The sequence below is a fragment of the Diadema antillarum genome, unplaced genomic scaffold (genome assembly GCF_040938485.1).
Source record: "Diadema antillarum isolate AM-2024a unplaced genomic scaffold, OU_Dant_1.0 seq00001214_RagTag, whole genome shotgun sequence".
Taxonomy (NCBI): domain Eukaryota; kingdom Metazoa; phylum Echinodermata; class Echinoidea; order Diadematoida; family Diadematidae; genus Diadema; species Diadema antillarum.
The window spans coordinates 265,767-280,736 of record NW_027272006.1 but is presented as its reverse complement, the minus strand read 5'-3'; the positions used below and the strand labels follow the sequence as shown (position 1 = coordinate 280,736).

At 37.3% G+C, this 14,970-nt stretch overlaps 1 protein-coding gene across 1 annotated transcript; it reads left to right on the top strand.

The window, feature by feature from the left end:
- Positions 1-3,174: 3,174 nt before the first annotated feature.
- LOC139744838 (U3 small nucleolar RNA-interacting protein 2-like) lies at positions 3,175-14,700 on the top strand. Its single transcript, XM_071655250.1, has 13 exons — positions 3,175-3,318; positions 4,400-4,497; positions 5,437-5,561; positions 6,271-6,338; positions 6,946-7,114; positions 7,885-8,009; positions 8,521-8,613; positions 9,850-9,950; positions 10,596-10,730; positions 11,485-11,547; positions 12,681-12,835; positions 13,667-13,746; positions 14,545-14,700. Exons 1-13 carry the CDS (start codon positions 3,256-3,258, stop codon positions 14,698-14,700), a joined length of 1,431 nt encoding a protein of 476 aa, XP_071511351.1. The 5' UTR covers positions 3,175-3,255.
- The last annotated feature ends 270 nt before the right edge of the window (positions 14,701-14,970 follow it).

Genomic DNA, 14,970 nt, shown 5'->3' with positions numbered 1-14,970 from the left:
AGTAGTCTACCCCCCCCCCCCTCTCTCTCTCAACATACAACTGTTTCTATAAAGTCTCAAGGTTTGATTTTTTTTAAAAAAACTCGACAAGACAACCATATCTTTCAGTGATGGGAAGTAAATTCATCCATACAAAAAAAAAATGCTTTACAACAAGACCTTTGTGTAATATTTTGAAACACTGCACTGGCATTCGCTCTCGTTTTCATCAGTTACCATCACTCCTGTCATTTCTAAAAGTTTTTAGCATTATCAAAAACAACTTTTGTTTGATTTCATGGGGTAGCTGGGCTTATTGTCCTTCGTCAGTTAGGGTAGGGAGGTGGGAACCTTCCCAGGGGCGGATCCAGGAATTCCGTAAAAGGCTGTGTGCCTTTACAAAATTAAAGGGGGGTCGCATGTATACGTGCCCCATTTTTTTCTTTTTATTTCTTTTGTTTCAACAAAAATAAATGGGGTGCGCGCTCTGTGCTCACCCACGTGGATCCGCCACTTTACCGCTTCCCACGGCAGTCACAGTGACCCCTAAGGGCATATAGGGCCTATTTTTATACAGTATTTGACATCGGTCCGTGGCATAGACCTCCAAGTGATCACATAGATTTTTGAAACAATGGTGCATGGAGCACTGGTGTAAAAAGAACATAATTTATATAATATGGAGATCAGATCTGAGATCAGTATATATAAATGGCACTTAAATAAACACAAAACAAAAATTTGATGAATAAGAAATTCATACATATGCTACGCCTTGGTATTTTTGAAGAAACACACACACACACACACCCAAAAAAAGCCCAACAATAATGATTATAGGAATGAAAACAAAGAGGGATTTAAAGGAGATGGCTATTATACTGATCAGTGGGATCCAGTGGGAACGCCTTGGGGGATGATTGTTCCAATCCTTGTGGGATTTATAAGAGTACATTAAATTATATATCTATTGTTGTGTGAAAATTATTTGCTTCAGAATGGTCTCATATTCAAGTAATGTGCAGTTTAATGCTTTCCAGGTTTTCATGCCTGTACATAGTGACAGGGCGATCGTTAACATTAAACCGCACATTTATACTTTAATATGAGACCATTAGTGAAGCAACGATTTTCACACAACAGTAGATATATAATGTATACTCTTAAATGAATCCCGCCAGGATTGGAACAATCATCCCCCAGCATTCCCACTGATTCCCACTGATCAGTTCAAGTTCAAGTTCAAGTTCAAGTTCGAATTTATTCGTTTTTCCACAATAAAGTCATACAAACATAAATCTCACTTTCTTGAGTGACAGAAACAATGCATGTAAATTCGTACAAAGAAAACAACAATAATGGGAAAAATTAACAGTATCAATACATTGCAATTGTTGCAGAGGTGGAAAATGAAAGAATTATCAATATGCACTGTGTGAAAAAACGGAGGGACCCACTAAAAAGACAATGCTTGTAGAGTGTGGGCCCCTCTTGTATTAAAAACTCGATGCAAAAGTTACTAGCCACGAGTCCCTTTTAAAGCACAAAGAAGGGTAGACCTATAAACATAGATACAAAAAAAAAGAAATTAAAGCCAGACAGATGAGCCAGAAAGAAGACGACCAGAAAAAAAAAAATGAAAGAAACATGGATTGTATATAAGGAAAGAAAGATGTGAGGAAAGAAATTTAAAGGGATGGTACAGTATTGGTGGAGATAAGAGTTGGGCTTTTAACTTTTTGCGAGATACCAAGAAAAAAACTTATGAAATAGTACAGAACATACCATTTTAAGAGGAATTCAAAGTTTATTTGATGAAAATCGGGTTTGGAATGACTGAAACGTCCAAAAACAAAGTAAAGCAAAGCGATCGTTGAATAAAATGTGGGTCCCACACTTTATTAGAATGCTTTGGATATCTCAGCCATTTCAAAACCAGTGTTCATCAATAAACATTGAATTCCTCATGAAATTACATGTTCTTTCATATTTCATGAGGTGTTTCTCATTATCTCACCAAAAAATGTTAGAAACCAGAAATCAGGTCTCAACCAAAACTATACGATCCCTTTAAGGTGCAAGGAAAGAAGTAAAGAGAGAAGGAAAGGAAGAAATATGGAAACGACATGAGAGAGTTGCAACGAACTGTAAAAAAAAAATGATAATAATAGTAATAATGATGATAATAATAATAATAACAATAATGATGATGATGATAATAATAATAATAATAATAATAATAATAATAATAATAATAATAATAATAATAATAATAATAATAATAATAATAATAATAATAATAATAATAATAATAATCAACCGTGAATATGACATACTCGACACTAGACTGCTGGACTAAACAAGATAAAGGTCATACGTCAAAACTTCAACACAGGAGAAATTAGCAAACACTTGGGCTCAAAACCCAGTAATTGTTTGTTTTTTTTTAATAAGCATCACATTTTGTGCGTTTCACTTAACATGCTTATTTGCCTCTAAGGAGTTATGATAATCCTATAACAATCCAATAACGTGGATTTGAACTTGACGTTGAAGCAATAGTGCAACCTACACATGCTTGTAACTTATAAAACGATTGTTATAAGGTGACTTAATATATTTCCTTTCCTTTTTTTTTTTTTTGATCAGGTTATAAGGTGCAACTATATTGTACCGTTGAATATCCAAAAAACAAAACTTCCTCGAATTATATTAATAAAAGCAAAACAATTGAAAAATGATTTGATTGCTGTTACTACCATACTGTTCTCCCTTTCCTACGAAAATTTTGCTTTGCAAAAGTATTGTAACAATAGAATGTTCTCTAAAGTCTTCAACATTCGGGCTTATAGCTGATACCAGTAACACATATACAATCAGGAGTAACAATTAATTCACTCCTCTATCAGTCTATTGGGAGGCCTGACTAGACGTGATGATGGTAATAGTAATAGTAATAATAAATAATGATAATAATAATGATAATAATAATAATAATAACAATAAACTGTCAGGCTGAAACACGGCTACGATGAAAAGGAGTGTGTGGTACGCATCCATGTACAAGCTACTAGGCGCTTATGACGCTAGGTATGAGGACAGCTACAGGCATACACATCATTAAAATGTACACGCAGCACACGGTTACGGTATCAGCATACAACATTTTACCCACGTGTTCGGAACTTAGCCACACTGAGACGAAGTGAACGACTATATTTACCGGACCCTACTCCTCGGCAGACAACTGAATACCGATACTCATCAATACTCAGTATGTCGTTTTTTATCCGTGGATCGAAGGGCAAGACAGCAACGAAATCATCGAAAAGGAAAAAGGTAAGTATTCGCACCATTTTTATGACATCACAGCACGGGAGATCGCTAACTTCGTTCGAGTGGGTGAAAACCGCGAACCGGGGGTGCGTCGGCTTGGGATGAGACGAGTTCGTGGGTACGGTGGCTTGTTCCGTGGCGGGGTTCGATAGTGTCGGTAGAATAGAAGTGAAACTGATAGCAAGCTTTCATCTGATTTTCAGCCCTTGTTTGTGGATGTGTGTGGCTGGCTGCAGGTTCTGCTAGTGACTAATGTCATGGCAGATGTTGGCAGGGAGTTTATGTTCAAGGCACAATTACACACCTAGGCCTACCTCGCAAGGAGTATGATTGGTGAATATGAATACTGAGATATTGAGTATAAGATTTAAAGATAGATTTACTAATGTAAATTTTATGTAGATTCTAGAAGGAAGAATTCTGGAAGAATGTAAAATGTAGTCTACATTTATTTGGCAGTCATGCACTTTATAGCTAGGGCCCTCATCTCATTACCCCATATTTCCCATATCGGATATGGCCATATCAGGGCCGGCGGAGCGTTTTCAAAAGTGTGGGGGCCCACTTCCGGGTTTCATGGGCTAACAAGCAAAAAAAAAAAAAAAAAAGGTCCTCAGCTCATCTCTCCCCTTCCATTTCCGGGTTTCTTCAGCTGACAAGCACAAAAAAAAACAACAACAAAAAACAAACCAAAAAAAGAAAGGTCCTCACATCATCTCTCCCCTTCCATTTCCGGATTTTTCAGCTGAAAAGATCTTCAGTGAAAAACATAACCTTACAGCACTCACAATTCAAGATCTCTCTCTATTTCTATTTAACGCTAGTGCCACTTACGTACTTCAGGTTAAAAAAAGCGTGGGGGCCCAAAGTGATGACACCTTGTGTATTCCTTTCTATGTTGCACAAAAAGTGTGGGGGCCCGAGCCCCCACAGCCCCCACGGTTCCGCCGGCCATGCATATCATGTGCCCAGGTGACATCCCATGTCATGATCCCGTGAACCACCACACATATATGCACTGAGCAGCTGGCGAGCTTCTCGTTGTACGAAACATGTGTGCTACATATATGGATTTTTTTTCCAGGGCATCCCTTCAGGCAAGGATGGTGCTGGGACAATGAAAAAGAAGAAACTGTCAAAGTTGGAGCAGGAAGAAATTCCCAGTGATTCTGACATTGAAAGGTAACAACGACTTTGTTGTTTCTTTTTTCCCTAAGTGTAGCACAGGTGACAAGTAATACGTATTCATTGGTGTTTGCTCCAGCTCCTCCCCCTTTTTATAAAGGCCCTATTTATCTATGTATTTTTACTTTCAGGTATTAAAATAACATGGTTTTATTTCATTGTGATGCAAATATATAATATGAATCTGTCATGGAAAGAACCTATGTACAAACCTTAGGTCACACACAATATATTACAGGTCAGTTGGACATCTGATTGGTCACTCTGAGTCAATCTTATGGTGTTATAAATCCTCTATTGTAGTAGTACTAGCTCATTTGCCCAGGGCAAGTGATACTGTCAGGCAACTAGAAGAAAGGGCTACAACTGTACTTGCTGTTTTAAAGTATGGTGCCCATGCCCAAATGCTTATTCAGATAATAAAAAGAAGAAATATTTTTGTATGTAATACCCTTTGCAAGGTAAATATGAGTTTCTTTTACCACTAAAAAACATTGATTTTGTAACATACCTGTGCATTTCTTGAGTTTCAAGTTCCTTTGAAAAAGTTCATTAAAAAATTGCATCTCTTACTGTGAGCACTTTATTTATCTAGATGACTATTGCCTGTCACTACAGGATGAATGGTTTATACACTTATTGTATCTGTAGCCTCCGATTTCAAATACACTGTACAGTAATTTCTGCCATATTGTGAACAAATTCTTAACAAATGTTTTCCTTTAGCATTTTTGATCCTGCATATTTTCAGTTTATGATTTGATACAGTAATTTCAGGAAGTGACTGCATGAAGGTGGAAATCAGGATTATGATTGACAGAGTATTTGATTATGAATTACAGTTTTAGACATCATGCATCCTTTTCAGATAAAATGCTGTGAATTGTTTTTTTCTCTCTCTGTTACTTTCTCTCTTTCCCATTTTATTTTCTAAAGTGATGATGCTGATGATGAAGGCTGGGCATCAAAAGGTGCCTCGGAGGAAGAAGAGGACCAGGAGACTGCTCAAGAGAAGCGTCTCCGTCTCACAAAGCAATACCTTGCCCAGTTGGAAAGAGAAGGTAACTAATGATAGAAATAATAGTAATGGAGTCTTTTAGTGTGCCATGTCTGTCACACAGTGGCACTTCTGGCGCAGAAAGGTAAGAACCCCTCTCACATTGCTTCATTTAGGAAAAGACTACAATTGAAACTAGAAAGAAAGCGCAAAGTTATTGGAACAAAACGTTTTGAGTTCTTTCTTGAACAGAGGGAATGAAGTCTTCATTCTCAATTTCAAACGCAGTGAGTTCCAGAGAGAAGAGCCAGACTGGGTGAAAACTCTGTTGCCCCATGAATGATGGGTGCAGGGAACTTGAAGGGTATGAGCAGTGGATGAGCGGAGAAATCTAGTTTCTGATGTGATATTTCAATGCTGATGTGATCATATTTCTTTCAAGAAAAATGATTTGTAAATCGTTTTCCACACTCCAGCTTTGATACAAAAAGCCCCAGGCTGAAGGTCATGTTGAAGAATTCAACACTAAATTTAAAATCTCTATACAGATTGATCTTTGGTCAAAACAAATGGTCAGTAAAAAGTGAATAGGATTGCTGGTAGTAATTTGTGCAATCATAAAAGAAGAATGAAGCAAACGTTCCAGAACATTGACAAGAATTTTTGTCATTCCATAGCACAAAAATGTAAAGAAACGTGATTGCGATTTCTGTTCCCCCTTTATTAATGTTTCAAATGATTTTGTCTTTATTTTAAATACTCACTCTCTTTAGAAAATGAGACAGCAGATTCCCTGACACCAGATAAAGATGCCATTGCCCACAGGTTACAATCAGAGCTGGTAAGTGCTAACCAGTGTTGGTGTTGGAAGAATCAACCTAACCTAAATTCTAGTTTCTAATTTTGAATTCCAGCTTTAGTATCACAGCTATAAGTGCCAAATGGCAGATTACCTCTGCAGTTTGCAAAAGATTCCTCCCATCATAAAGCACTTTGCGTTGCAAGTATGGGCACTTTTATGCATGTGCTATGTGTAAAAATCCTTTATTGTATAGATAAAACATTTGATATGTAAATAATATTAGGACCATATATGTTTTGTCCTTTTCTCATTCAGTGTTCATTGAGATTAAATGTGTCTATGAAGAAATGTCAATATAGCTTGTTTCTTTTTTACTTTTCTTTTTTTGAAGAAGGAACACTTTTTCGTAATTTCTTATAGAAAGGAGATGATAACAAAGTGTAGGCAAATGTGCTTCTGCAAAAGATTCGAAACTTTTTTCTTCTGTTTAAGAGACTGTTTAGAGATGTTTGGAGACATTGCATGCAATCCTCTGAACCAGAAATCCTCTTCTACACACTCCTGTAGTGTACTGTTCCTTGATGTACTTACAGTTAATTTTTATGTCTGGGTAATACCAAGCTTTCTTTTTTACTGTTAATCTCAGTTAGAACAGAGTGGAAAATTGCAGAAGCAAGTTGCAGCTGATTACATAGCGCCCTCAGGTGACGACCTGCAGATACTAAGAGGTCATCAGCTTGCCATCACATGCCTTGTCATATCCTCCGACAACAAACATATATTTAGTGCTGGCAAGGACTGTGCCATTATCAAGTGTGAGTGTGTCTAGACTCAAGACATTTTCTGTACAACTACAAAGGGGGAGGTTTCCTATGATTATTATTTTGTTTTTTTCCACAGGGCCTATTTCTGTGAACTTTTAAGTTTCTTGCCAAATTTGTAAGTGAGAGACTGTTATAGATACATGTGCTTGAATTTCCCCCAAAGAAGCCTTAGTTGCCTAAGTTCAGTGGAGCCTTCAATTTTGTGACAAATTTCCACAGCTTGAAATACTCCACATCAAAAGTGGAGTGAGTCTTTTCATATGATCGTACTGCCAAAAATGGAGATCTTTTTGATTGTGTATAGGCCTCATGCATGTTTGAGGTGTGCAGTATTCTCAAAGTACACTAACAAACCCTTGTAGACTAGTAGGTGATGATGACTTTTGTGTTGGGGAACATACAGAATGATCTAATCCCAGAGTTTGACATACTATTTCAGGGATGTTATAAGTCCCTCAACAATAACCTCCCTTCATAGCATTCCAACCCCTTTGAATGGATTATTCTGTATGTCCCCTCCCACACCAGTCGTCTATTAAATGTGAGTAAAAAACTCCCTGCCGCAAATGTATGACAAAATGACAGGAATGATGATAGCATCAGTGGAGAAATATTATGAAAATGTTGTACTAATTCTTATACCTCGGCAGCTTCAGCCTTATAAGTTTCAAGTAAAAACTGGAAATTACTCTTGTGCATGGACGTGTGGTCTCTATCAGCAAATTTTTGTAACTTTTTTCTTTGAATTTTTTTAATACCAGGGAATGCAGAGACGGGGAAGAAGGAGCACAAGATTCCTGGTGGCCGCAAGGGAACTGAGGACACACATGTGGGACACACCGCTCATGTATTAGCCCTGGCGATATCATCCGATAATGCATTCCTGGTGAGTAGGTTGGTAAAAGATTGGGTGTGGAATGGAACCACCCAGTCTCTCGATTTTCTGAGCAGAGACTCTTTTGCTGATGCTGATGCATCGTTCTCCTGACTTCCTGGCAACAAGTCAAATTTTCTCCTGCTTTTGATTAATTATGTGTAAATGAATTTTCTTTATTTATGCTTCTGCTACAAAAGCATTTGAAGGCATTATTTGTCTTTGTTTTGTTTTGTTATTTGTTTAGTTTTGTTTGTTTTTTAAAGGAAAATGTAATATATGTAAAGATCTGTTATCTTGATTTTTGCTTGATGCGCTTTAGGAAAAAAAAAGGAAGAAAGAAACAAAAAACATCATCACAGAACACATTCATTCCATTGGTCGTGAGCAGAGAAGGACAAGATTCAAAGATTGTTCCATCATCATTTTAAGCAAAAAAGAGTAAATAAAAATTTTTCCTTATTTTGCCATCAGTGGATGAAAGTGAAGTGTTGCTCATTTTTTTCACATGTTTTGTCTGAAGGTTTCCGGCTGTAGAAATAAAGTGATCCACGTTTGGGACCCTCACACTTGTCAGCGTAAGCACACATTCAAGGGCCATAGGGATGCCGTCTCGGTAAGTTGTTCTGGCTGAAGTTTCTGGAGACTGTGCTGACAGTTTGTCATGAGTTGGAAAATAAATCTTGATTGACACATAAGATAAGTCTGGGAGGCATGGTAATAAGTAAATGAACAGTAATTTAATCTTGTGACAGGGGTGTTGGATTCTATGTGACTACTTCTTGTCTTCTGCTGTCCAGTACTGTAAAAGTAAAAATTATTACAGTGCAGAAATTTTGGGACATTTTGCATGATATGATGCTAGTACGAAAACAAAAGCATATGAATTCATAATGCAGACTCATTACTTTTTAGTGTAATATGTTCTGCCATGGTAATAGTGAGCTGTGTGAAGTGCTTGCTGAAGTGTCGTGGCCATCCGCCAAATCAAAAACTGGAATTTGTCTTACCTGACTGCGAGCAAAAAATTAATGGCGTGAAAATTTGCTAGAAACATTACTAATTTGTTGTAGTTTGCCCTCTTTGTGTTTGATAGTCCGTGAGATGAATTTCCATCATGAGAAATTTCCAGTGGTAGTTTTTGTGTCTACCTATCTTTAGTAATAATCATTCCATATGTGGCTAATGTATCTTAAAGGGAAAGTAAACCCAAAGAGCAATGTGGATTGAGTGAAAGCAATAATATCAGTAGAACACATCAGTGAAAATTTGAGGAAAATCGGGCAATCGATGCAAAAGTTATGAATTTTTAAAGTGTTGGTGTTACAACTGCTGGGTAAGGAGACTACTAGAGGTTATGACGTATGAGTGGACTACAATATAAAGAAAATAAAAAGGGAATTCAATGAAAATTCATATTTCATGAAAATTACACATTCCATCAACTTGATACTGACATATGTTAGGGGTAGCACTTATTCCCCCTGCTTTCTGAAAGCGGTTAGTCAAGAACTCTTTCTTTTTGCTAGAAAAGTGAATTTTTGTGGAATTCCTTTTATATTTTCTTATATTGTGGTCCTCTCATACGTCATAACCTCTAGTAGTCTCCTCATCCAGCGGTTCCAACACCAAAACTTTAAAAATTCGTAACTTTTGCATTGATTGTCCGATTTTCCTCAAACTTTCACTGATGTGTTCTACTAATGTTACTGCTTTTACTCAATCCACATTGCTCTTTGGGTTTGTGTTCCCTTTAATCAAAATGATTTGTGCTTTTACTCAAGAACAATGAAGTATCTAAATATGTGTGGAAATATGTCAGTTACAGAAGCTTTCTTATGTTGTTCTGAAGGGTCTGGCGTTCAGGAAAGGTACACATCAGCTCTTCAGTGCATCTCATGATCGCTCAGTGAAGATCTGGAATCTGGATGAAATGGCCTACGTTGAGACATTGTAAGTAAAGCAGGATGATGATTCATTGGGCTCTCATGTGGATTTACTCCTAGCTGGTGCTTTTAGTTATTGCATGCTTTAGAATGTCAGCATGAAATATTTGATGATTTGTGAGAGACAAAATTTTGAAGTGGCATCGATTAAAGACAGCAGTCTTGCTTCAGGCCACCAACCGAAGTCTATCGTATGGCAGTCTGATGAATCCCACTTGTGTTGGTCGAATATCGACCAACATCGGGTCAGTGTCAGATATGCAAGCAGCTGTAGAAAAAAGAATAGAGTGAATTGTATTTCATTCTATCATGTGTGTAAATGTCAGATTATTAATGGAGGTTTATTTGATTTCATTGTTGTTAAATTCTGATATTCTGTGCTTGATCAGGATAATTTCTCATTTCATTATCTTTAGACATAATGGTCGCCCTCTCATTCTACAGTTTTGGTCATATTTAACGTGCTTTAGAAGCATGGAGGCTGCAGAGTTTAATCTGATTTTGCCTTATGACGGTAAAATGTATTTATCATGTAATGTAGACTAAATGGTTAATTTCCTAACAATTTACATGTACTATGGCTTTTGTCAAATTTATAATAATATAGATTCAACGATTTTGAAGTTCTAAGGTACATTTTTGCGTAACACAGATTTGGTCACCAGGATGCCATTACAGCAGTAGACAGTCTAACGAGGGACCGTGCCATTACGTCAGGAGGGAGGGACAACTCTGTCCGGATCTGGAAAGTTCTGGAGGAGTCACAACTCATCTTTCATGGCCACTCGTAAGACATCTTCCCCTTCTTACCCTATATCTGTTATTTCAAGTGTGAAAAAAAAAATGAAATTTATACCGTCCAGTCTCATCGTTCATTCTAATTTTGTTTGTATGTTGTACTCTGCACATGTCCTGTGTACCATTCTGCCCAAGTGGTAAGCCATAAGTGCAGTCAATCATGCTCAAGTCGACCTCATTTTATATTAAAGTCGAATAATTGCCTAAGTTGAAGGTCTTTTCAAGTCCTCTTCTCTTTATATTAAGTCAAATTTTCTCCAAGTTTAAGCTTTTCCTTCAGTCCAAATAGATTCAACTTAAGCAAGGTTGACTTTAGTTTCACAGGTGTGACAAGTTCTGAAAGCACCCTGTCTCCTGTTTTCCATTTTTCAAGGCATCATTGAAGGAATTGTTGGAGCTCTCGCAGAGAACAGTGTGTACATTTAGAGAGGCTACTGTACATGCCATATACTTTGCGAGGTTTTTATTTCTGTTAATTTTCCATGTCAAGTGCTATATACCAATTTATCAGCATATGAAAATATTTTCTATAATCACGACATGAAGTAACATATCATTTTCAGTTGTAACATTTTTGTTTATTACTTGATAAGTGAGGGTAATAGCATTAGTAAGTTACTCTGGCATGTTAAAGTTGTATAATGAAAAAAGAAAAAAGATAAGAATTAACCACCCCCCCCCTCCCCCCACTTTGTGAAATAACTCAATCATTTACCAGGAATACTGTGTATTTCATCATGTAGGGGGTCCATTGACTGTGTGAGGCTGATCAATGAAGAGCATTTCATTTCCGGCTCAGATGATGGGTAAGTTGCAGAAAACCAGATTCTGTTTATTGAGTTTAAGTTAGATAACTTGTTCAATGTGTTCAACAGGAATAAGCATGGGAAACCTTATGAAAGAACCAATGTGGCTTGAATGAGGGCTCTTGGGAAGCTGAGAGGACACAGAATATTGTTTGATACCACAACAATCATCATCAGATCTTCCCTTGGCAACGGTTATTTCCTGCCTGTCAGTCTTAACCCGCTGAGGTCAGGCTGATTTTGCTACAACATGCATTTCCCATAGACACCAACCCGAGTATACTCGGACTCGTCCTCTATGGGTTAAAGACCTGGTAGCATGGGGAGGGAAGGATGGGCAGATAGAATCAATCTTCATTTGCTGAATTGCCCATCAGCAAATATGTGCATTGAAGCATACACTCATAGGTAACGTTTAACTCCAGTCAAGATTCTGTGGCTGTGTGTGTACTTACACGGAGATCAGTGATAAAGCTGTCCACAATTCATTCCGGGGATTCCCAAATACTGTAAAACACAATATTTTTGCGGCATGAAATTTTTGCGAATTGGAGATGACGACCTTATTCGCAGCATGAAATATTCGCGAGTTGCCTCTAACATTCAATGCGTATAGTGTAGACAAGAACTTTCGTGTGCATTTTAATTTTGCTAATCTTGGCTCTCGCGAAATTCGCGAAATTAAAATGCATGCGAACATTCCTTGTTTTACAGTGTATTCAAGATGGGCCAGTCTTCCCACTGTATGGTATCCCTATGTTTCTGAGTCTGTAAGGAGTGACATGGATGAGTTGTGAAACCATTTTCTTCATGGTTGTCCATGCAAATCGAGTTGATTAGATTGAGTAATTTGTCTAACTTTAGGTATTACCTACCTTGGTGACTCAAAATCTAGGCTAGTAGGATTATAGAGTCTATTCTTACAATGGAAGTGAAAGAGATTGGATGCAATTTTTTTCCTTCAAGTTATGTGCACCATGTGCATCCGAGAGCTGAAGTGGGTAGTATATATTCTCTGAGAAATTGTGTTTTCATCCTTCTGCACCAACAGCAACACACACACACACACACAAACAAACAAACACTACACAAACAAACACAATTTTCAAAAATTTTATCTCAATAATGTGCAGATCCTTGGCTATTTGGAGCGTCATGAAGAAGAAACCGTTGCAGACCATACAAAATGCCCATCCTGGTCCTGACACAACAGCAGAGGGCGCACTGCACAAGGAAAACTGGATATCCTCGGTGGCGGCACTTCAAGGAACAGACCTAGTGGCATCAGGTGACTATTTTGTAGAGAACTGTAAAACTAAATGGTCGAATGTGTAATCTGTATCAAGTTTGATCCAAAGTATGCTGAAGTTTTATTATATGATTCAGCTCTCCTTAGGTTACATTACGTTGCTCTTCAGAAGGTAGTAACAGAAAAAATATTTATATTTATGCATTTTTTTTTCTTTTCCAGATTGAAATGATATGTTTTTGTCCCTGGGCATATTGTGACCAACTGCCAACTTTTTCATATGTGGCACTTGTTTTGTACCTGTGGAAACATCACTTGGTCCACAAATATCAGTTGAAAAACAATTACTTAATTTCAAGTAGTGACTGAATATAAAACTGTATTAGCTGAGTGACAGCAGTAAGCTTCTAGGTCCTGATTTATGAGGACTTTAAAAACTGGTTGAGGCATTATAAATTTCTTTATCTTCCCAAGGGAGTACACCATGTTCATATGTGAAATTAGATATAGTCAAATTATGATTTCAGTTGACTCCCATTGCAATGAAGTCCTCGGGACCGGCAGTTTTCTTTCTTTTTTTAGAAATTTCATTATAACCGAACAACTAAACAATGAAAATACGTAGAGCTGATAATGTTGCAGCCTGAGTTTTGATTTCGTTATATCCAGAATTTCGTTATAACTGTGTTCATTATAATGGGAATGCACTGTATTTACTTGTTTTATTTTGCGTGTTGCTTCTACAGGTAATGCCATTCAAATCTGACTTGTTGCCAGTAATAGTTGGTTGTCCTTTCATAATGTAGTTTAAACAATATTACACTGTTCACAGAAGTGAAAATTGCAATGAATGATGATTTCTGTTAGCAGGATCAAAGGATGGCTGTATCAGGTTCTGGCAGTGCGCCGATGGCTACAGGTCATTGACCCCTATTTTCACACTCCCACTGGTGAGTCCATAGCACTCGTACACTGAGCAAAACTCAGTATTACATGTACAGGATTTGTAGAAAAAAACATTTTGCCACATTTGTTCGGGAGACTTAAGTAAGGGACTGAAATGATGTATATATCCCCATATAATTGTATTTCTTTATCTCTTAATTTCATGCTGAAGTAGATACGGACATCAATGTCACAGTCTTTCGCTCCAAGTGTGAAATTTGTCAAAATCAAAATCAAAAGTAAACCTGTAGTGATCAATTCTGATTGGTTGTTTGGCTCTTAATCTCCTAGTGTTCTTGTAAAGAGAACATGATTATATTATTTCTTTACCTTTAATGGCTCAGCCATAAACTTTGGTACAGTGAATTGGGGAGAATGTGCAAGCCATAATTGTTTATGTGAAGAAATTGAACATCTGTTTTGTCAGACATATTGAATTTATTCTGCTGAGGCTTTTAGAATATGAATAGTGTACTTTGCACTTTAATCAAGGGTTCGCGTGCACCCTTGATGTCATTTGTCTGTTGTATTAAATTGTCATATTGTTGAATGGAAAGCAAATAGATAAGTTTACAGTACAACTAGCAAACTAAAAGTTTCTTTTTCTACCATACATCAAGACAAATATGTCAGACTAACAGTCTGCTATGGAAAGAGAAAATAATGCAAATATAACTCGTGAAAAGGAAAATTATATCCTGATTCTAGTTAGCAATATATTTCTGTCTCTAGCCTCTTATTGAATTCCAGCTCTGCAGGGTATGTCATTAATGCAAGTGTTTTCTTTTTTCATCACTCATCAGGTTGGCTTTATCAATGCAATGCAGTTTTCCAGTGATGGAGATTTCCTGGTTGCCGGGGTGGGGCAGGAGCACCGGCTAGGGAGGTGGTGGCGTCTGAAGGAAGCTAAGAACAGCATCGTCATTGTTCGGCTCAAGACGAGTAGCAAAGAGAAATGAGGAGAATTAGATTCATTGATCAAGAACTGTCTGATACGTCTTCCCAATTGTCATAGTATTGTAACAGACCCATGAATATATTTTTATTGCTACTAAATAAATGATAAGAGGAATTTATGTATTTTAGGAGGCCACTGATTCCACCATTGTGTTTGAGGGAGATGGAGTCCTGCAAAGAATGGGTGCTGATTGGATTGCCATGCTGCTGATAATATGATGGCAGTTTCAAATATGTCCGGGTGAAAAATGTAGCAGATTCTTTTTCAAATC